The sequence below is a fragment of the Channa argus genome, chromosome 2 (assembly GCF_033026475.1).
Source record: "Channa argus isolate prfri chromosome 2, Channa argus male v1.0, whole genome shotgun sequence".
Lineage (NCBI taxonomy): Eukaryota > Metazoa > Chordata > Actinopteri > Anabantiformes > Channidae > Channa > Channa argus.
In genome coordinates this window covers 25,619,600-25,643,682 of record NC_090198.1, presented here as the reverse complement: position 1 = coordinate 25,643,682, position 24,083 = coordinate 25,619,600, and the positions used below count along the sequence as shown (strand labels likewise).

The window sequence follows — 24,083 nt, the reverse complement described above, 5'->3', positions numbered from 1 at the left end:
TTGGTAGAAGGATGCTGAGGTTGGAGCTGCCAGGCAGGAGGTCTAAAGGAAGACCAAAGAGGAGATTTATGGATGTAGTGAGAGAGGACATGAAGTTAGTTGGTGTGAGGGAAGAGGATGCAGAGGACAGGGTTAGATGGAGGCACATGATTCGCTGTGGCGACCCCTGAAAGCGAACAGCCGAACTGGAAAGAAGAAGAATACAACATTTAGAAGGAATATTGGAAATGTTTACAAAGCTTCTGTGTTTGATGTCTCTATGAGTGATACTAATGTAAAATGCATTTGGTGCGTGTTTCAACTCTGTGGAGCTTTTTGAAAGCTGTTCATGTCTTGGACTCAAAAAATCAAGAGGGTTCATTGTACCAGATGTCCTCTCCTTCTCCTACCTTTCACTGCAGGCACACAAACTATTTCTAAAAGTAACTGAAGTGTTTTAAATTAATAAATACCACTGGTCTGACTTTTTTTGTAACTGAATCCACTCTTCACTCTGATTGGCAGGCACTCCCAGGTTGGGCAGACAGCCTATCGAAGCAGACAGAGCCTGAGCAGCCCCAGTCCAGGAGCAACAGAGATGGACCTGCTTGTTATGAGGGAGAGACCCAGGAAAGGCATCCGCAACAGTGGCTACGATGTGAGTCACATCTAACTACCCAAAAACTCAATCTATCAACAGGATACAGTCAGCGTTCACTGTAGCAAGTAGCACATACTTTGACAAAATAATAGGAAAACTGCGCTTGTACTTAATAAAGGATTTGCAATATATGTGTAGAAGGCTGATGCTTGTTATTCATAGAAGCAATAACTAAAAGGCATAAATTATGTATTAGGAGTGTATTTCTGAATCATTTGTTCATTTATACCAGGGGTCAGCAACATGGTGCCCGCGGTATAACAACAGGTAGCCCACAAGGACCACATGAGTAGCCCATGGCCTTGTTCTAAAAATAGCTCACCATAGCACCACTTACCAATGAGCTGCATCTATTTTTTTTTTGTTGCTATTCTTTTTTAAATCACATTTGATAGTTATTGTGACAAATCATTAACATGATCCGTGTCTTCACATAGATGAATTATCATTGATTTAATTAATTATTAGTAATAATATATAATTAATGGTAAATTGAGCAAATTTGTTATTTTAAAAGTGCGTATTAAACTGGTAGCCCTTCACATTAATCGGTATCCAAGAAGTAGCTCTCATTTTCAAAAAGGTTGGTGACCCCTGATTTATAAGCTTATTTGATTGTTGCCATATTCAGTTGGCTATTAAAAAATGGACAATACTGTTTTTAATGTAGAAGTAGTAGAAAGTGTAAAATTGACAGCATCCTTGTGAATCAGAGGCTGTCACTACTAAATCTGTGTCCTATTTAAGACACACTGCGGCAACAGAGCTAGAAACCAGACCTTCTCCTCAGGTGTGGCTTCAAGTGTGCCTGTGCAGGTTGAACGAGGAGAAGTGCTTCATTCATAATTAAGAGTTAAGATTTATAAGGTCGTGTCATTTTGACATATAATGCATCTCAGGATGGCTGGTTTATGCCTCCACTCTTTTATTGTTCTATTATGGTTCTGTGTATGGCTCTTTCTTTCATGAGGCCAAAATACCACCATGTGGGCTCCCAAGGATAATCGAGCAGACCAGTCCTAAAACAGTGTTCACTCTGAGCTGTCCTTTTGTGAAAAATATAGGCAGTGATAAAAATATTTCACCCAACCGCCCCTGACCTCCAAGCTATTTTGACCTGCAAAAAGGGGAAAAAACACAGGTGTAACCGAGTCTGGTGTGGTGTATGCCAGCTGGCATGGCTTACTGGGACACTTATATGGAAAATTGATGTTATTATATAATCCTCTGCTTTTCCTTCTGTTGCAAGTGTAATACTTGCAGTGAAAATAGTCTCTTTTATTTAGAAATATTAGGCAAATGTGACTACAGGGTAATGCTGTGAACATACAAGACAAACTTCAAAATTATATTATACAAGACTTTTGACAAGCTCTGCAAACTGAGATCTTCTAGTAAAACGTTATTTCCTTAATTCTGTCATTACTCTTTATTGGTTGATGCTTGCTGTCTCTAAAATCTATGCAGCCAGCTGTTAAGCTCTTTAGATATAAGGCACTTTAGTCAGTACAAGCTACACAGACCTCTTTCAGAACTCCTTGCCCTGTTGCTTACAATGGGACCAGTGTAGCTGCAGGCCCCATCACTGCAGATGCAAGTCTCTGCTGCTCGGTGATGCAGGGGGCTCTGATTTATGAGGTGCACACCGCTTGGTCTCCTGTGGCTACTCTCTATTCACACAGGAAGTAGGGCAGCCTCTACTCTTATTAATTTATCAGTAAATATAAGGTCTGGATAGATGGAAACAGAGGTTGTGAGAGGGACCAAGAGAGATGAATAAGAAATAATTGAGAGACTTGGGAGAAACTGAGGAAAACTACACAAAAGATAAAGTGCAGGTGTTGGCTCAAGATGGCGAGGAAATGGATATACAGGGAAGACAGAATGATGAAGGAAGATAGAAAATATCTGAACACATGCAGTAGAGCATCAGAAACTAGTTAACTATTGTGCAACAAACTTTCCCAGTGGACTTGTGTCATACATTTTAAGTAACATTACAGTCTTTTCAGTCAGCACCTCGTCAACAGCCTACAGACAGGGCATGTTGTAAAACTTAGTTTAGTGGAGAGCATTAGTTTTTCAAGTTTGAATCAGTCCTAATTCAGTAATGGGAGCTTTAATTTTCTAATATTTGATCTATATGTAAATCAGAACATTTTATTCCTGTGTGTATGTCAGTATTCATGTGTTTGCTTATCAATCCGATCTCATGCTGTGAAATCTATTAGCAAGTCAAATTTTGACCATGTTTTAATTCATAGTGATGTCTCTGGCTTGTGATGAATGTGTTTGTATTTGTTTAAGACTGAGCCTGAGTTGATTGAGGAGACAAATGTCGACCGCCTAATGGGTCCACGTGGATACATGTACGGCCGGGGCCTGAAAGGCCACTCGGAGACATCCACTCTGAGCTCACAGCCATCCATTGATGAAGTGCGACAGCAGATGCACCTGCTGCTGGAGGAGGCATTCAGCCTGGCTTCAGGGGGGCAGTCCACGTCCGGGAGGCACTCCCACCGCCACCACCCAACTCCCGACCATTACAACCCTGCACCGCCTCCTCTCCCTTACGCAGACGTAGTGACCAGCGCTCCAGGCACAATGAGCAGTGGACGAGGAGGCCTGCAGTGGGTCCCATCTTATGGTGCAGACATGTATCAGTGCAGCCTGCCTAAACCAGTAAGTGAACTAAGCTTACTTCCACTCTTTCGGATCTGCGATGAAGTCTCTGTGACCTTAATTGGCTGTCATTATCTGTTTAAGGCCTTTCGCTTCACTCAGCTTCCTGAGATGGCCATGGGTTCTCCTCCTCCTCTACCACCTCGCACTGGACCTCCTTCTGGGACCTCCTTAAGACGGTAGGCAGAATGAGACACACACACATACAGATGCAGACAGACAGAGACATTCTCGCACTGTAAGTAGCTTTCATAATCAGATATTCCACATTTATTCACATTCAAATTTCTATTCAGGGACAAGATATTCACTAGGTAATATGCTGTGGCCAGGGTGATTTTAAGCCTTGTATAAATTTGAATATTGAACTAGTGCATTGAGATACGGCAAGAATGTTAATTTTCCTTACTTTTCCATATGGAATGTGTCTGCCATCTAATGGTGCTGGTTTAGTATTGCATCACCAGTGTGTTACTGCTTCTCCCATTTCTGCCAACTTAGTTCCACCTCTGACTTGGGGCCTAAGGGAAGGACCTCGAAAACACCTCTCACTGAAATGCAGAGTCAACATGACAACAACCCATATGGGCCAACCACTAGAGCAGCACTCCCATCTATCACTGCAGAGCGGTCTGTGTCCAACTACTCAGGTAAGGAAACTGGGGAGATGACTTTGCATTTTAAAACTAATTCATAAGAAAAGTAATATTCCAACAAAGTAAAACTCTTCAAATGAAACTCTTAAATTGAATCATCCACTAAAATAATTACCTGGCAGACCAAGCCATGCTGAGCTCCTCTGGAGATCCTTGATGACGCCTTATTTTTACATCTCTGCCACTGGCTCGGGGTGGACACACCCAGCACCATGCCTGCCTCTATTATTTCTATGATCATTTTTATAATTTTTTTAAAAATACATTTTTATGTAACCTTTTCCCTTCCTCCATACACCTACCTATAGTTTCCTGCCTCCCATTTTATTCCTTTCCTCCTTCCCTCTTTACCTTACTCTGCTCCTCTTAAACTCAGTCGTCCTGAGTAACTGCAAAATGTTTTTCCTTTATTGCTCAGCTTAAAAGCAGTCTGTGAAAAGGTCACACCTTTCCCTTTTCACTAGGCCCTGTATTATTTGTATTGTTTTGGGGCCTGGGGTTGGTTGGGAGGAATTTTTCCTGTGTTTCATTGTGGTGTGAATCAGCAGGGTAATCAAGAAAAGTACAAGCAGGTTTGCATCATTAGGCCTTCTGCACAGTGGCAGGCTGGGCTACCAAGTTGAGGGAGGACAGGGAGTATCCAGTCAAATGGATAAAATTATTATATTATTAGAGATGTAGGTCCTGCCAGTGTTATTTGATAGTGGTTGCACTAAATAAGATATTTAGTCTGTATATGGTCCATTATTTGAATCAATATGTGCATTTTTATATGATTGATTTCACCCCCTACTTACCTGTGCAGGTGGTAGGGTCTACTTTGGTGAGAGCATAAAGTGCACAATAGTTAGCTGCAGAGGTCCCCCCCCCCCCCATTTTCAGCTTGCTCTTAGGCTCTGGTTTTTAAACAATGTCTTGTTTGCTTTGGTACATTTACTTTTGGTTTAGTATTTTGTTAATAAATACCACCATTTTTCTTGCAAGTACTTCGGCCTCTTTATCTGCTTCTTCCATATCCCCTTTTTATTGGTTTTCCGGTGCCAAATTTACATCACCTCTTATGTAAATGGGGGGGAGCGGCCTGACACAGTCAATACTGTTTTGCTTTCTTCTCACACTTTGGTTGGGCTACTTGTGTATTACTTATTAAGCTATTGTTATATTCTGTATTTTGTACTGTATTTTCGTCTCTGTTCTGAAGATTTTAAATTTGGATATAACTTTCCTCTGCTGCTGTGTTACCTAACCTTGCCATACCTTATTACATATCTGTTTGTAGGCTTAACACAGTTGAACACCCCCAACAACAACCCCTTTACACACCACACTCAATTTATGTTTTTACAGTACACTTTAAATGTTCCATCTTCATTATTTTGTCTTTCATTTCTTGTCGGTGAAGATTCTCTTTTATCTGAAGATTGAAACATGTCAATCGGACTTCTTTTTCTTGGTTAGGGGCTCTAACCATGAAAACGAAGTCCGGTTGACATGTTTCAATCTTCGGATGCGCCTTCTGTGTTTCAGTCAAAAGTAAAAACTAAAGTTCATTAGCCATTTCTCTTCTTATGTCCACAGGAAATCCTATAACAGCCGTCTATGCCATCCCAGCCACCAGACCTGGCTACTCAGAATACTTTGTCTCCACACCACCCACGTCCTACCACAGTCCCTCTTGGATGTCCTATCCACCTGAACCTGAGGATGTTCCGCCACACTGGGCAGACTCTGTAAGGAAACCAATTCGGCTTATTTATGAAGCACCTAATTCTACTTATAAAAAACGAACAAAAAAACTAATTACGGCTCTTACAAGAGTATTAATGGGTTTGAGCAGTAAGAGAAAAGAAGCTCTGTTTCTCTCTTTTTGCTGTAGTAGTTGTTTAGCCTCAATCAGTATGTACCGGTATGTTTTACTCTTTCAAAAAGCATGTTCTTTTCTGAAAATAAATTTTAGAGATTAGCAAAACTGTAAAAATAATATGTGTGTATTTATAATAAACTCCCCACTCGTCCCTTCTTTTGAGTGGTCTTAATCCTTCCTTCAAACTCGGGTCCTCTACCAGAGGCCTGGGAGTGTGAGGGTCCTGCGCAGTATCTTCACTGTACCTAGGACTGCACACTTCTGGATAGACATCTCAGATGTTGTTCCTGGAATCTGCTGGAGCCACAGTTTAGGGGTCACAGCCCTTAGTGATCCTATTACCATGGTTACCACTTGTGCCTTTACTGTCCACATCCTTTCTAACTGTCCTTTCAGCCCTTGGCATTTCTCGAGCTTATTGTGTTTCGTCTTCCTGATGTTGCTATCGTTTGGGATTGCTACATCTACCACTATAGCCTTGTACTTCTGTTTGTTCACAACTACTCCGTCAGGTTGGTTGGCCATTACCAGTTACTCAGTCTGTATCTGAATGATCAACCACTTTGGAGTTGTGTCCCATTTTGATTAATACTTCCAGCTCGTACTCATGATCAGGGGCATCCCTGCACCCCTGGATAGTGGCTCTGATGCTCACTAATCCTCGTCCCCCTTCCTTCCGCTTAGCGTTCACTCTCAGGATGCTGGATTTGGTGTGAAACCCTCCATGTATTGTACTCAGTGAGTCGATGTCTCGTTCACTCCTGGCAGACAGCTGGATGTCATCCATGTAGAGGACTTGGCTGATGGTCACTTCACTCTGTAGTCCATATCCTTACCCACTCTTGGGGATGATATGGCTGATATCTTGTTAGTGATTCAAAATTAGTTTTGTGTCTCTGGTACTATCTACCTTTGGACAGCAATAAATACTGTTTAGCCATCCTTTTTCCTTGTTCTGATTTTCATTAAAATAGCAAAGGTTCCATTTGTCCTGTCAGATCTGTTATTACCCTTGTTACCGCTTCTTTTCCCTGAACTGGACTCTCCGTGTTTGTATGGACTGTTGTCTTTTTTCCCATCTGTTTGCCTGTTTCAACATGATGCCTTCATACAGTTTGTTATTTCAGAACCAGTGTTTTAGAAATGATTTGCTGAACTGAATTTATTGCTGCTGTTGAATGGACAGAAATTACTGGGGTAGTTGAGGATATTTTCTAAATGAATATCTATTTTAACATTTTCTCACTCACTCCACCACCATTATGCCCTTTGTATCAACATTGATAACAATTTTTGGAGTTCAAACCCTGTTTAAGCCATGTATTTGTATGTCCACTTATCCCTTTCTCTCTTATTTTGTTTCATTGATGATGATTATTCCCAGGTAAAATTGTTTGTTTTCCTTTAATATCAATTTAATGCATTTTATAATAGTGGTGTAAGAGAAAAAAGGGTTTTAAAATAAGAAAAATCTGTAGCTTTCTAATACCACTTGGCAGCCATAATTTTTGTGGTTATTCATAATGTAAGGTTGTTTTATTACTGACTATATGTCTACCCTGTTTTTCAGGTGCCCCTGCCTGGGTATGTAGAGGCTTTTCCTCATCCTCGCTACCCACAGGGAAGCCCCACTAGGCTGCCTCTGGAGTATCACCAGTCACTGGAGCAGCCAACCATTTCCCCAAGCACAGCATCCCAGCAAAGCCTGCCGGTGGGGAAAGACATGGACAGCATGCCTTTGAGCAGCCTTTCGACTTCTGCACTCGTGCAGGCTATCCGGCAGGAGGTGGCAAAGCTGGCCAAGAAGCAGAATGACATGTTTGAGTTTTAATTCTGCCATATTTTGTGCTGGAACTGCACAAAAGTCATTCAGACTGGTTTTCCATATTTGTACTGTAAAACAGACTGATCTTCTTTAACCACTTGTTGATTTCTTTTCACATACCGGTTTTTTTTTTCAGCTCCTGACATAAAGGAACAGAGAAATTCTTTTTTTGTTTAGAAAAATAATCCTCTATTGATGATGTCCCAAGTAACTACACACATCTCTCCTTTGTAGATATGTTAATAGGATGCGCTAAATATGGAAAATATCTTTTTTCCAGGATGAGAGATTTTTTTGTGAATCGGCATCAGTTGAGGAGAGAAAAAGTAGCATTGTTCTCTGTATTGAAAAGACCAATTTGTTCCTGTCAGATGGTTAAGTATAAACCACAGTGTCAGCATGTCAGCATATCAGCATGTACAGTATAAGGACATCATTTACCCTATCTCCTTTAATAGACCATTAGCTTCAGCAAGATCGGCAGCATCAGCATCGGTTGTCTAGCACATCACTTTCCGAAAGTTTTTCAGTTTAATTTTCATATCAAACCAAGACCATAACAATAACAAACATTTACTGTCTCATCACTATAGCTTTAACCTGTAGTCAATTATCAAATGGACTAAGTATACTATGTTTGTGTCTGCCTTTTCAGTTGAATCCATTTGAACACAAATTTTAAGGTGCATCTACAGTATGATGATGTGAAATATGGAAATGTTTTCTTTCATATACAAAGTATCTCAAATAGAGGGAAGCATTTATCTGTGTGGTATTTCTTTGGATGTGCACAAAGACTTCGCCAACAATGATAGACATTTATATCGTTTTATTACATCCTTAAAATATGAACCTAAAAATTCTCTTTTCTTTAAGACAAGAATAAAAATAGTAAAACCTCATTCACTTTTGCAGCTGGATGGGCATCACAAAATAGCAGCTTTATAGTGATCCAAGTGTTTTAATGCACATCCAGCCTCAGTGTATTTGTCACATTTGTCAAATTTCTTTGCTGCTGGAAATAGTGTCACTGTTTCTTATAGAGCTGCATTTAAAATTGACATTCTGTTGTGTGTTTACTGGGCCTTCAGGCCCTAATGATCTAAATGGGTCCACTTCATAAATCACTTACAAAGTTTACTGGGGCATTTGGGCTCATGTGTGGTCCTTTATCAATACTGACATGTAAGTGCTGATGTCTCTGTTTTTAGAAATTGTCGAGTGTAAACATAAAACCATCCAGTTTGTAATCCATAAATGTTAAGGTAGACACATTTAGATACAGCATAACATTTATAAATCCAAAAAGCTTCTTCCTTTCTTCCTTACAGTATGTTATCTTTACCTTCATTATTTGTCACACACACATGACAGAGCAACAAAGCTTCCACTTTCCAGCCCACATAAACAATATCCCGAAATGTGCTGGTAGCACATGCTAAACAACAGACTGAGGCTTCTGACACCTGCTAGAATCAAAGAGACCATGGTTTTTCAAAGTTGCTCCAGCAGCAGAAAAGATGATCAAACTCTTTGTTCTCTTAAATTACAAAGTGTTATCGTGAAGCTGAGCTTATTTAACTTGAATGACTCAAATGGACATCAAATAATTACTATTTAAATTGGAATAAGGCCACTACCACCATTCCAGAGCAGAACTGTGAACTACTCAATTAACATCTATAGAATAAAAGGTAATAAATTATTTCAAACATTAAAATAACTTAGAAAAAGACTTGCATTCATTTCTATTGTGGCATAAAACCCCTTAATAATATATGATCAGAGTTTTAATGGAAAGTTTGGGAATAGTAAGTGGGACTAACTGTATGAGTGTATTTAGGCCTATTGCTGGGTTGCTGCGCTATTTTTGCGTAAACAGTTGGATGTTATAGCCCACTTTTATATATATTGTGCAAATCTCATGGGAAGCTTTAAATGCTGTCATAGGAAAGAAGTTGTTTGTGACATGGGAAAGACAGCTCTGAGTCACAATGCCTTTAACCTATTATTTGTGTTCATAGGTCAGTGTTTCTTTACAGCAGTCCTCAGTGAATTTTGCATTATGAGATTTGTCAAACTCTCCAAAGAGTTCTTCCTGTATACTCATGCCTGTTGGTTTTTAAGTAGGTATAAGGGAATACTATCGTAAACTAAACAAGAAGTTGCTTGTTTTAATTTACTGATTTTTCTGAAAAGCACTTCCTGTCTTAAAAACTGTACTACTGTACTACAGTAAAACCATTTATTTTGTGTATACCAGAAGTAAATCCCTTTCCACATTCTTATGTTGGGTAACTGAGAGAATTAAATTAATAAAATTAATATAGGTGGTTTGTTGACTTAGAAAAATGAGTACTCTATCAGAATGAAATATGAAATGAGCGAAACTTATTAAAAACAATGTATTTTGTCTTCCTGAATGGCTTCCTTATTTCTTTTTCATCTGCTTGATATTTTTATATATGATCATGCTCAGAGAATGAGGTGACAGGGCCCTTGAGACAGATGCAGAATGAAAGGAATGGCCTACATGAATAAAACTAAATGAAATGGTAAATGGTCTCCACTTATATAGTGCTTTTCTACCTATTGGTACTCAAAGCGCTTTACACTGCTTCTCATTCACAATCACACACACACACCGATGGGGGAGCTGCTATGCAACTGGCCAACACTCACCAGGAACCACTTTTAAGTTGGGGTTCAGTGTCTTGCTCAAGGACAATTTGAGATGTGACCAGAGGAGCCAGGGAGTGAACCAGCAACTGGGGGATTGGTGGACGATGGCTCTACCTCCTGTGCCACAGAAGTACAGTATTAGAAGTACAGAGCAAATCTTTGTTTCTCTTTTCCTTTTTGTTTGCTTTTTATGCCCTAAAATGTATTACTTCAAATTTTTAACTCAAACGAAAGAGATAAATAAAATTCAGCCAACTTAAAATACTGTATAAAGTTAGTCTACAAGTACAACAGTAAGAAAATGTATTCAAATGATAGAGCAGAATTAGATGCTGTTGATAACATAAATGTATGAGTGCAGTTTAGATTTATTACACAAACTTTCTAAGGTGAAAGTTGAAAAAAGCTATAGCAAAAAACTTATTTAAAGTGGAGAATGATTTTACCCATTTAGGTATTTTATATGACTAGTGGCTAATCCATAATACTACCTAATAACTCAACAGCAAGAATTTACATCTGCAAAAACTGTAATATAACTAGCAGTTGTAATATAGATACAATGGAGCATTGGACTTGAGGAAAGGTATCCTAAAATGGAAATACTCCAGTAAAGCGTACGTTCCTTTAAACTGCACTTAAGTACAACACTTGAGTACTTATACTCCGTCACTAACCGTTTAGTCTTGCGATATAATGTCCGGCCACCAGGGGGACGGACTGAGTTCATAGTATCGAGTCGACGAAGAAGAATCTTGGCGCCAGCTTTGATTTAACCGTTTATTCAGAGCTGTCATGCCTTCATATAGCACCCATCCTCTTCGTTCGTGATAAGTCAACACGAAGCCATTACCCTCGGTGAGTACTATTTTTGCAACACACTTTTCATAACAACTTTTATAATTGTCGAGTGTGTTAGCTAACGTTCGCTTAGCTAATGCTGGGCTACTCTGTGCCCCCCCCAATATCAGTGACATCTGCTGCGCCGCCGGTGGTTTACGCCGTACGGTTTAAGTTTAGTTTGGTATATATCGCCGCACCTGACAGTTTTGTACAGTGGTAGCGCTTTACGATTTATGTTTTTTTTAATATTTCCTAATATTGGCATTTGCTTTGGTTAGCTTCGTCATTGCCCCAGTTTACGCCCCTCGTGTTTTCTATTCAGTAACGTTATGCACCTGTCAAAAAGCACAACAAAGATGGCGGCCCTCGTCTATTTGTACAGGAAATGACTCATGAAAATCCTCAGTGGAGAGAATATTCTACAATCCAGATAATTATAAGACTCGTAAGACTGGGTTTTCTAAAGAAAACTTAAAATATGTTTTAGTTGCCCAGCAAACATTTTTACAGAAAAACAGATTGGCTTAAAGTTTCTATGTTAGGCAGACAAACTTGTGATCTCCTATGTCGCCAAGGCTCTGGTTTATCGTGTTTGCTGTTAAATGTGGGTAAATTATTTGAAGCTTCTTTCTAATATTCGGTTCTCAGCTAACAGACGTCATGGCGTTTTCAAGATGAAACATGACTATCGTTAATACTATTTTAAATCATTTTTTTTCGCGTAACACAAGTGGGCGATCAAACCTCAGTTTACTCAAGCTAAGTGTCATTTATTGTCGTATGTAATTATAAGACACGAATTTACACCGATCAGACAACGTTATGACCACCTGTGCAATTTAAAAGCGATCCCAAGGTTCTGCTGTCTCGGTTTGTAGGATAAAACTGTCCCGAAAGGTGATGATTCAACACTTGGCACAAAATGTGCGATTATCTGTGCTCAGACTGCTCCAGTTGTCCAGCAGTATGTGTCAACTCAAGCTCTCTTTTGTCTCTTTTGACAAGTTACCGATCTGCTTGACATATATCAAACATCATCTCAGTAGGCACTCTGTGGTACCGGGTTTCAGTGTCTTAGTCCCCTAAATGTAAGTGTCAGCTGTGACACATACAGAAGCTGGCAACAGTAATTCATATGGCGAGTACAACACACATCCCAGCTAGACATGACATGCAGAGTGAAGACCCAAGAGATCACCTTGAGCTGTGGCTGCTGACAGGTACCTGCTGTTTTATTTCAACGTGAGAATATACTCCTGTTTACTTTATACATCCAAATACCATTTAAGATTTGCATGTCAGATGCAGTTTTGTATTTTATTTTCTTACTGTTCACATGGGAACATGCATGTTTGCAATGTTGTAGGAATGGATAGTTTATTTCAACCTGTATTTCAGCATTTAGGTTTTCCAGAATTTCTGGACTGAGGAAAACCGTGTATTTTTAAAACTATCAGCGTAAAACAAAACAAAGATCTTATGAAACTAAAGAGTATAAATTTCAAAAATGCATCAGGAATAATCGAATTAACCAAATTTGACAATTATCCAGAAATATATAACATCCAAACATCATTGTGACATCCCCGTTTTTCACAGGGTTTGCTTGACATTTTAATTGATGCCCAGTACTTATAAATAAGAAACACTTTTTATATATTATAAAATTAGAAGATTAAAATCCCCTCACTCATTTGCATTTTACTTAAGTTTAATAAAAATAACAGACCAACTTTTTTTATTTAAAATCAGTTTATATTTATGTTGTCAGCACTTGTACTAGAACTAGTAGATGAGTGAGTGTGTGAATGTATAAAAGTTGTAAAGAACTTGCAGTTCAGCATTTGCCCACTAGGGCTCATCCTAAACCAATGCAAACAAAGGTCTTCTGTCACTAGGAAAGGCATAACACCATAAGTATATACATATTTTTTTTCTATGTTTATCCAAATGCATTATGCATCCAAATGTTAGGTACATTTATGGTCAGTATTGTGGATTTACTGTGTGGGTATGGCAGGAGTTAAAGTGAATGATCCAACACTGTATTGTCATGTCTGATATTTCACATCTGCTGTTCAGGGAAATAATGCATTGGTGTAAGAGCAGGGCTTTTAATATGTCTACGGTCACAGTACTCCAGTGATATCGACACTGTTATACATCGACTTTTACAAGTTGTACAATACTTGTTTTTGATAATGTCCTCTTTCCAGTGTAGAGTGTACATAGTTACAGCCTAATTTGGCAGCTGTAATTAGACATGATCTAACTCTGAAGGTCCATTATCTCTAATAATAAAGGATTCTTGCTGTAATTATTGTACACCTATCTCAAATTATTCAATCATCAGCATACAGATTAGATGATTACCACAATGGTCAAAACAAGGACAGTTAAAGGCATCAATAACATAAACAAATCTTCTGTGACACTAAAAATGATGATACAACCTGATATTTAAGAGTGTGCTTGCACTTTTACACAGTTCTTTTGAGTTTTATTTGTATTCATGTTTATGTACAGCACTTTGGCCAACTGTTGTTGTTTTTTTTTAAGGTGCATTATGAATAAAGTTGAATGGGATAGGATTTTGCAAACATTATTTAGACTGATGCATTGCTGAGAAGCCTAGACAGTCAGACAGGATTTGTGAAATGCACCATAACCACAGATTCTTTTGTTTTAGTGTGCATCAGAAGGTCATGCCACTCAATATCCCAAAAGACTTTCCACTATCCATATATATGGATCATAAATTGTTTAACACTGACTGAACTATTCCCCAGTGGTGTACTTTTAATATGTGAACTCGGTGTGTGGTAGATTGAAAGCCAGACTCAAAACTAGACTGGCTGACTCTCATTAACTGAAGCATCTTGCACTACACAGTGGAATAGAACATTAAAATGATCTTATCGGCTCTGCAACAGATGCTACTTAAAGTTAAAATGAATCCCGAACAAACGGTAAATAAAGCAACTTTTTTCTCCGTCAGTGTAGTTGAGCTCAAAATAGAAAACCCTTTAGGGTTTTCATAACCACATTCCTGTGTGGTTTAGCCTGCTGTTTCATGTCATTCTATTGATTATTTCTCCTCCCACTCTGGTCGATGAATCACAGCAAATCCCAGCACCTCCTCAAAAAAATTAGAAGACCACTGCTCTAACCTGGTTATTGTAAGATTAAAACTTAGTGCACTTTTTCAGTTTTTGTTTCATCATTGCAAATGGTATCTGCATGCCCCTCTATGTCTTTCCTCTGGCTGTCACTTTTCTTGTTTTTGTTGTATTGCCACTAGGGGCTGTCCAAGATTCTTAATTAGATGGATCATCAACTTCCTGAAGGAAGATTTGGAGACTTGTTTTCTTTTCTTTCTTTTTTTCCCCCCAGAGCAAAGACTAACAAAAATCATCTGAAGTGCTGATTAAAAATGATGGCAGATGAGAAAGTGTGTCTATGCAGAAAACTTATTTGTTTTCCTTGGTATCTTTGTTTTGTTTTCCTTGGACACGGTTTTCTTGGCTATTAAATGTAGAATAACAGGTAAAAAAAAAGCAATCTTTTTTTTTTTTGGCCAGACTACACCCCTGTAGTTTTTGATAACTGATGTTCAGGATTAGTTTTTTTACTGATGGTTTGCATTAGCCATTGAGCTGTAGACAACTAAGGTTAAATTTGGAATTAAAATTCGAAGTAGATTGGCGACTGCTTTATGGTGAAAAGCGGGCTTGGCTTCACCTTTGTATCTTGGCTGTAAAGTTACACTTGTCTCAGTTCTAATGGAACTCACCTGGAAGGCTTTGGATGGGACATGAAGAGCTTTGGCTAAAGCAGAGACCCTAGTGAAGCTTAGCTCCTTTATTTGGATTAATATCCACAAACCTTTTTTTGTGGGGGAAATTAGTTTGTGGTACTGTAAGCAGATTTATTTCTCCTTTAGAAGAATCCTCTGCAGATTTTTTGGTCTTTAAATTTATGTTTTTGACTCCTTCTGCCAGCTCTTTCTTCTTCTCACTTTTGTCCTTCACATACATTCCCTCTGTAAATTATTTGCATAGTTATAATGTATATTAAAGACTGCAGTAAGTTTCTATACCCAGCTGTGTGAAAATGGAGTGGCCAGTTTATTTATTTTCTTACCTACTTACTTACATTCAGGGGCTGCCACAGCACCGGCACCAAAGTGGCCACACCTAGTGGGGTGGGATTCGATTCTGTGGCCTTCTGCATCCCAACTCAATGCTTTTGTAATGAACTTAAAGCTTTTTAACTTTACAAGGGCTTTTCACAGCTGTCATCTCTTACTGCAGGCTTCTATTACAAATGGTTCATCATGAAGTTGTATTATTACTTACTTACAGTAGGACACCTTGCTTGTCAGATTCGACTTTGTATGCTGTGATTTTTCTTACTACTACTGTGAAGAATAAGGAAGTGAAATGAGGTGAAGGAAGAAATGAAAGTCAGAGTGACTTATTGAATACATAAATAACTACCTAGGTAGAGCGTATGGGGTTTCTTTGCTTATGGATCTCTGCCACTACTTCGTAAATCGCACTACACACAACCAGACAGAGCAGTACTGAGAGGCAGGACTCCTATTGTATGTAGGCAACGAGAGAGAGACATTATTCAGATTTCTTTCTTATTATCTCTCTTGCCTCCTATCTTTCTCGCTGCTGGATTTTGGGTTTACATAGAATTGCAAAACAAACTGTATTTTGCTTACTGCTCTCACTCTGGACTTTCCCCTTACAGGGTAAATGGGAACTTACTCATCTCAGTAGTGGTGCCTTAAATCTCTGACACTGAACAAAATTATCAAAAGTTCATACCTTACCAAACAGCCATATTGTTCTTGGGAATTGCTTCTTAACTATAGGAAACCACATCTGAAGTAGGCTAATGCCATCTATCAGAAAGCCTAAAAATGCATGTCATGCAAACAATATATTTAAAAATCGGGATGCCCTGATTTAAAATGTTTTTGGCCCTGATCCTACACAGATTACTTCAACACTGGATATCTGTCAATATCTAATTTGAATTTAATCTACCAAGGTATTACAGCATCCTAGTGCACAGTTGGTGTAACCACTGCAATTTAAATAAAGTTGTTAATAAAGGTAACTAGTAGCAGTAACCTCAGCTGGAAAGGTTCATTTTGGCGTTAGGAAAACATGCAAAAATATAGAAGAACTTAGGAATGAACTTAAGGTGGGATTTCTGTGGGTTGACACACACTTATCAAAGATTTGTAAGATCTAGAAAGTAACAGGAACATGAAAACATTTAACTCTCAGGTGGTTGAAAATGTAAAGTTGCACCTGTGATGTCACAGTGCACTAATACAAGCAAGAACACACATGACAAGTTAAACCACAAGAAATCGTCAAAAACAAAATTTGGCTGTTAAGTTACTTTTAAAGATTTCCTACAGCTTGGACTTTTAATGTCTCTGATTATTTGTAATCTAATGAAGATCTTTTTCATCTTCATGTAAATCTTCAGGCTTGGATTGTCTAACACCTGACATTTTACAACTGTTAGAATGTAAGCCTGATTAGTTGAGCCTTTTCAAGGAAATGGTGCAGTTATCTCTTTTAGGGTTCTAGTTTGTATTTCTGTTTTTTTTAATTTTTTTTTTTAATGTTATGTCAGTTGTTTTAATTAAAATATTGTGATGATAAAAACTTATATTGTGATCTTGACAATTTGCACACACACTGACATGTGCGTTAGCACCTACAGGCTGAGCTTTCACATTGGAAAAGTCTAGGAGAGAGTTAATTTTGAAAATGTGCTTCAACTATTGTTTTAATAGGATGTGACTCAAACATTTGCAACTCATTAATTGTCTGAAACCTAAACCTGCAAAGGGTGGGAATCTGAAACAGATTTGGTTTACAACACCAACACAAGAATGAGGAGGAGGTAATGGCAGATGTTAGAGCAACAACATCAACAAACGTCTTCAATTCAGAAAGTTATTCCAGCATATTTAAATAAAATAAGATTGACTTTAATTATATATTAATAATTATAGATTGATATAAATGTATTGTTTTGATTTGCATATCGCCCAGCTTTAGCCACCACACATTATATTTGGTCTTATTTGACCTTTTAGACATTTAGCTAAAGGGCGAGAAAGAAGGGTGATGACATATTACCTGAACCCACGAGAGTCATTTTAAAGTTTTGATTACCAATCTACTGCCTGTGGAGCCAGATGGGTCTGCAGCTCAATGCATGAATGGCTCTATTAGTGTTGAATAGAGTTTTTTGATGAGATGTTATTTACAGCCAAGCATGCTTCCAGGACACACTCTGTCATCTGACCTTCATATTAGGAAAGCTGTTTTTAAATAATATATGCTTGAAACAAGCAAGTGCAGATTTCTCCAAACAAATGCCGGGCTTAACTCTTTCAGGGGGGAAAAAAGACTGTGGCGCAGGAAGGTGGAGCGGTTGTCCACCAATCTCACAGTTGTTGGTTCAATCCCCAGCTCCTCCGGTCACATGTCAAAATGTCCTTGAGCAAGACACTGAACCCCAACTTAGTTGCTCCCGGTGAGTGTTGGCCAGCTGCATAGCAGCTCCCCCATCGGTGTATGAATGTGTGTGTGATTGTGAGTGTGAATGGGTAAATAAGAAGCAGTGTAAAGCCCTTTGAGTGCCAATAGGTAGAAAAGCACTATATAAGTGCAGACCATTTACTTTGTTGAACACTATTGTTCAGAACAGCATTTTGCTAGCCCAGGTTGAGTTTTAACTGCTGTGTGTGGAGTAAAAAACCAGTCAGAAAGTCATGCCGTGTTGAGTGTGAAGTGCATTATTTAAGCGCTTACACATTTAAACAGTTTTTCTGTAATGTAAAGCTTCCACAGTATTATCGTTGTCAACTTACTTTTGAGACGTACACAGCACTGTTGTACATTCCGTGGGGAATTTTAAGTCTCCTCATAAATCACACTGCCATTTTAAAACAAATTGTCAGTGATCGCTAAAACACACAACTGCAATCATGCACACGAAAACTGGAAACATTCTGACCCCTAATCTGCTGTACGACAACAAGCTGTCGAAACCTATTGCTTTTTTAAAATAGAAATTTGTTTTGGGGCATTTTCTTGTGTTCCCCCTTCATTTCATTTTCAGATGTTTTGCAGCATTTTACTTTTTTTTTTTTTTTTATGCTCATGTTCATTCCTATACATGTTCATTCCTATTCCTTAGCAGCAGTGTTTCCAACATGGCATCTGTGTCTCTGGCTCCAGGTCCCCATTATACTTTCTTCCTGCCTTTAACTTAAAGAAAAGCCACACAGGGCTTTTTTGTTTAATCCTACAGTACTCCTAATGATGATGATGATTTAGTTTTATATTTAGGTCATTTAGTTAATATTTGAAAGTGGAAAACATTATAGTTATGATTGAAATACCACAGGTGTATTTTATTAAAACATTTGACTACTGATAATTACAATAACTGTACAGTATATATGTATGTAATTGTAGTGGGCTGTGCTATGGGTGATAAAATGTTCATACGCATTTTCTTTGGTGCCAGGAAGTACATGGAGTCCTATAGCTATTTCTATGTAGCATAGATATTTCACCACTAATGAAAGGGAAAATTCAAATTTCTTTGTTTCTACAGGATTTTCCATAAGGTGGACTATGCTTGGATCTGTGGCCATTAAATCTGTGACAGACTTGTTTTACATTGACTGTTTAGCAGAAAGCAGAAATAATTAAACAGAGCAAAGTTTTTCCTTGTATTTAAAAAAAAAAAAAAAAACTATGCCCATGTTCAGACTAAACCTGAAACACAAAGTGACCTGTTTTATTGTGTTGACTTTAAATTGATTTCTCTGATAATGACCAGTGTTCTCTGCCTCTGTCAGCGATTCACCAACCAGTGATTCATGCTAAATAAGTCAGAGATAGAGAAGTTTCATTCCTGATTTGTTATATGCATAGCCTAAGCAGGTTGATGCTAAAAGGGTTAGCATTGCATCTAAATGCTTTCGAAGATCCCACCATCTACAGTATAAAACATCATTAAAAGATTCAGAGATTCAGGAGGAATCTCTGTGTGAAACAGCAGGCTAAACCACTCTGAACGATATAACTGGGTTCTCCTAGCCAGTTTATTCAGACTGAAGAAGCTGCTTGGATAAGTAGGGAAACATTTCTAACCAAGAAGAAGAAGTCCAGTTGACATAGTTCTGATAACCAGACCTGGATGAATGAGAATCTTCACCGATGTATTGCTGCAACCTTTGGGGCTGAGACCCTGAAATTGGTACGGAAAGATTGAGTGACAAGTAGAGCGGCTGACTACAGAAACCATCTATACTTTCACCTCAGATATAGACAGAAGAGCCTCACACCAACAAACCTACGTCTGCGATCCACCCCTCAAGAGCCATAGAGCGGACATGATGCCCATGAAAGCTCAGGAACATCTGCTCCGTGAAATGATCAGACACATCCAGCTCACCATTGAGAAAACTGGAAACACAATGGCCAAGTGGGTAAAGGACCTCTCAGCCAGAGAGGGAGGTCTTTGCCAGAGGCCTAAAGTTGGCAATTTAACCCAAACAGGCTCCAGTTGTGGATTTTATTACAGCAACAGAATCCACCATCCGGAACAACTATCTGCTAGTTGCGGAGGCAGAAAAACCCCGGTTGAAAGGCTCAACCGCCACCACCCAACCTCACCACCCAGGAGACCATGGCGTTGACAGCACTCAGCAGGAATGAAACATCACCATTCTGCCTGCCAGCAAAGGAAGATGCACAGTTGTCCCGAACACTGAAGATTAGAACATTCAGCACACTCTTAGAAGACCATTACACATATGAGAAGCTGAAAAGAGATCCCACCAGCAACAACCAGGAAAAAGGTTATAGATCTTTTTTTTTTTTAAATTCTCATTATCACCCTTCTCACATGCAACAGCCAGATGCAAACTTCCTTAAGACTCCTGTTTTAGTGATAACTAGGAAGATGCCAATCAAACGCTACTGAAGTGGCATATAAAATATAAATGATTACCAGTGAAGTATCATGAATAAAAATATGTAACTTGTTTAAATATTTAAAGTTCTTGATTAACAGTTTCTTTATCATTTTAATCTGTTGGCCTTGTGTATCCTGTCTTCTGGGTTTGCATGATGGCTCCTAGATAAAGCATTAGTGATGGAATGTATGTTGGCACTTCTGCATCTCCTCAATATGATGTAGCTTGAAGGACTAGTTGTTACATTGATAAAAGATATGGCTGTGTAAATACATATATTCCAGACAGTTTAATTATGCCTTTATCTTTTTATAGGAAAAGTCTTTAAAAACTTGGATCTTTGTATATCTTTGCTGTAACATATGCTGAATATTGTTAGATTTAGGTACAGTTGGTATTTTATTTCTAGCAGCTTTATATAGAGAATATCTGGTTTTCTTTTTCATTCTAAACAACCTTGGTAGTCATCAGGATGACCGTGATCACATCTTTGATGCTGCAAGGGTAAAAGTTCTCTGGAAGTCACTACTGTTTTGCTAATATTTTGAAGAGAGAAAGCATAAAAGGTTATTGATGGATGGAACAAAGTACAGATTGCTGAAGGTAAAAAGAAAATTGTATCACAAGGGAGAATTTTATAAAGTTACAATTTTGAAAAAAGGCTAGCCTGCCAAACGGAAAACATTAATTCCACAATGGTGAAGTTGAAATGTGTGAGCCAAAGAGTTAAATGTTAATCAATTCTCCATAATTACTGGCCACCATTTCTGTTGGGAAAATGTATACAAATCAGTGCAGTCAGTCAGCTGGCTAAATATGCCACCAATATCACGCTACGTTTCTTAGCCTTTATTAATGAATTTGTAAGGCATGCTTTGCCCTCTTAATTGAGTTGCATGGTAACCTTACTGAATTTAATCATTTTTACTCAGAGCATTTTCCCTGTTACAAAACATGAGGTGGACTGCACTGCCTTTTTTTATTTTAATTGACTCCTATAAAACAATAAAATGACATTAAAAAAAACCAAAAATAAATATAAAATAATGGCTAGATGGAAGAATGGACAGCCGGTTAGAATGGTACGTTGACACACTGTGACATATTTCTTACTTGGATGGCAAGGAGAGGCGGGTGTGTGCTGCCCTTTGGGCAAAAAGAAAACACACTTGGTGCTACCATCTCATTTAATTACCACATAGTTTCCTAACCAGGGGTTTGTACAGCAAACTACTAACCTTTACTCACAGTTAAAGTGCACATCTTCATCTTCCGTAGTGTTGGTTTACACTTTTTTTTTTCCATTGATATATAATACATCACTGACATCCCTTTAACTAAGAAAACCGAAATTAGAGATGATCTTGTAATTACTAGTGTCAAAAAAGCCCAGCCTAGTTTTTGTAAGCAGAGGTAAAATTACAGCTTTTTTTCTTTTTTTTTTTTTTTTTTTCTTTTTTTGAAACTTAATGGAAAATGTTTAAGTGCATGAAGTGTTATGCTATTCTTTTCTTTCCTGGGAGTCACTTGTACTGAGTTGTTGAGATTCCAAATGTGTTCCTAGTAACTACTCAAGGTTAATTACAATTGTTGTGTGCCCTTATGTCGAATAGGCCTACATTCAGATGTGGGGAGCACGATAGAGTGGTTGGTGCTGCTGCCTCACAGCCGACCGTGGCCTTTCTGTGTGGAGTTTGCACGTTCTCCCCCTCTGCCACAGTCCAAAGACATGCATGTTAGGTTAATTGGTGACTCTAAATTGCCTGTAGGTGTGAATGGGGGTCTGTCTGTCTGTGTATGTCTCCCTGAGATACACTAGCAACCTGTCCAGGGTATATCCTACTTAGAAAACCAGCTATTTTTCTAACCTAGGTCATGAGGTTACCTTGTGTGCTACCTTGCATAAAAAACTGTGTATATTTGGAACGTATTGTTGAAACTATAAAATTCTAGGACTATTATTAAATCAAGATTTAATTTGGTCAATTAAATGCTCAGTATGAAGCATGCTCCAGAGTCCAGTTAAAGTGAGTGGGACTCAGTGTGGCCAGCGATCGACATCCATGTCAAAAGGACCATGCTAAAGGAGATGCTGGCATGTTCCTAAGCAACGTACAAACACATACACATTTAACCAAGAGTGGGTGAATTTATTTTATTTTTTTTCGCTCCTCGTTGTGTACTTCAGGCTCCCCTGATCCCTGATGGTCCTCCATTTTTCTGTTTCCAGCTACAAAACATCTCTAATGCTCCCCACAGAGTCCTACGCCTCCAGTCTCAGGGGGATCAGTCAACCCTACATACTTTCAGTTCAGCATCTAGCAGTTTCCAAACTCCCCTCTCTCCCTCTTGTATTGCGATTAAAATAGAAAACATGAATTTGGATAATATAGAGGATAGAATGCATTTTTAGTGGAGAGTGTATTGAGATAAATATAATGAAACTGAATAGTAACAGTATGTATGTATGTATTAAAGGCTCAGAATAAGGGCGTTGTCAGTAAGCTGACGATGGAACAGATGCTACGCACAAGGTCAGAGCATCATGCTCCGACAAAACACTTGCTCACATGCCCTCCATGATTTCTCCTGTTGATTCTCCACAGCCCAGTGTCAGACATCCCTCTACGTGTCTGTATTTCAGACCAACAGTGTGTTTGACATAGTCTCATTTCTGAAACCAAATTCAGGTTAAGATCACAAGTTCTTCATTAGTATGCAGGTGTTCAGAGCTCTTTGGAGCTCAGTGGGCCTCAAATTCTGAGTCTGACAAAGGGCTTTTGAAAACTGCAAAGCAACAAGCATCCCAATTCATAATTAGCATCAGTGCCAGTCTGTAATACAATATTTTAGACTTTTTGCAAATCTTGCCATTTCTTTAGTATACTACAGAGTTTTTTTTTGTCTTATGCAAGCTATAAAAAAATAACTAATGCAGTTATTGTCTTTGCATGTTGGTTGTTAAAGCTCAGCATCTACACTGTTGTGGCACCTTTTTCTATTCAGGTACTATTGCAGTTGAAATAGAAGCTAGGGGACATCATTACTATTAGAGTGGAAAAGCTGTCAGTCTATCTCTACACCCCCACCCCCACCCCCAATCTGACTCTTGTTTTAGTGCCTTCTTGTCATCTTGGTCTGGCCCATATTAGATTTTGACAGCTGCCTTATTGTACGCCATTTGTCTCCTTTGCCCTTGTCCCTATTTGCCGTAGCAAGCAAAAGCCGAGAAAGCCAGTAAACCCACACTGTATTAACGAATAAATCTATAGTAAAGTATCTCGAACATCTGTTGCCATCTGAGATGTTTTTGTCATAACTTTCTTATTTTCACCTTGTTGCACACACTCTTTTTCTCTCTACAGTCTGAACTACATGTGTACCCTGGATAGTCATTCAAACTAATGATCCCTGGAACAGAACTTTAGTCCTGTCTGTCTCTATTCATTCTTTTTTAAATTTATTTATTTATTTATTTTTCTCAGTCGCTCTCTTATTAACACATAAATTTTGTTGCAAAAAAATAAAACATGTGACTTCAATCTCCTCCTGACCTCTGGGTGGAAGTACAAAAAAAGACGAGACAAGGACTCTGTTTTCTTTCTTTATACTCTTGAGCAACAATCTACATATTTTCCACCTGTACCTCTTTTCATGTTTATGTTGGCGGGGAAGAGAATAATACCTCATGTAAAGTTATTGGTGTGGATGCTGTCATGGAGAGAGGGGGAGATAAATCCCTGCTGCTGTGGTGATCTCTGAGATGAAGAGCCGTCCCTATGGATAAAACAACTTACATGTTGAGAAATCTATTTGTACATTGCCCGGAGGTTGGTGTGAAAGCCTGTAGATGTGTG

General features: G+C 38.6%; 2 protein-coding genes across 3 annotated transcripts in view; both read left to right on the top strand.

The window, feature by feature from the left end:
• Positions 1-10,180, top strand: part of kiaa1549lb (KIAA1549-like b) — a 61,190-nt gene extending 51,010 nt beyond the window's left edge. Inside the window, exons 17-22 of one of the 2 annotated variants that reach the window (XM_067487347.1) lie at positions 505-637; positions 2,948-3,322; positions 3,407-3,501; positions 3,824-3,972; positions 5,557-5,708; positions 7,413-10,180. In XM_067487347.1, the coding sequence (XP_067343448.1) occupies positions 505-637; positions 2,948-3,322; positions 3,407-3,501; positions 3,824-3,972; positions 5,557-5,708; positions 7,413-7,673 (1,165 nt within the window). In that variant the 3' untranslated portion in view covers positions 7,674-10,180. The remainder of the gene's footprint in view (positions 1-504; positions 638-2,947; positions 3,323-3,406; positions 3,502-3,823; positions 3,973-5,556; positions 5,709-7,412) is intronic. The other variant, XM_067487356.1, reaches the window with a different exon arrangement.
• Positions 10,181-11,065: 885 nt separating this feature from the next.
• spon1a (spondin 1a) overlaps positions 11,066-24,083 on the top strand; it is an 80,412-nt gene continuing 67,394 nt past the window's right edge. The window contains exon 1 of the mRNA XM_067487323.1: positions 11,066-11,207. The gene's annotated coding sequence lies outside the window, so the exon portion shown is untranslated. The remainder of the gene's footprint in view (positions 11,208-24,083) is intronic.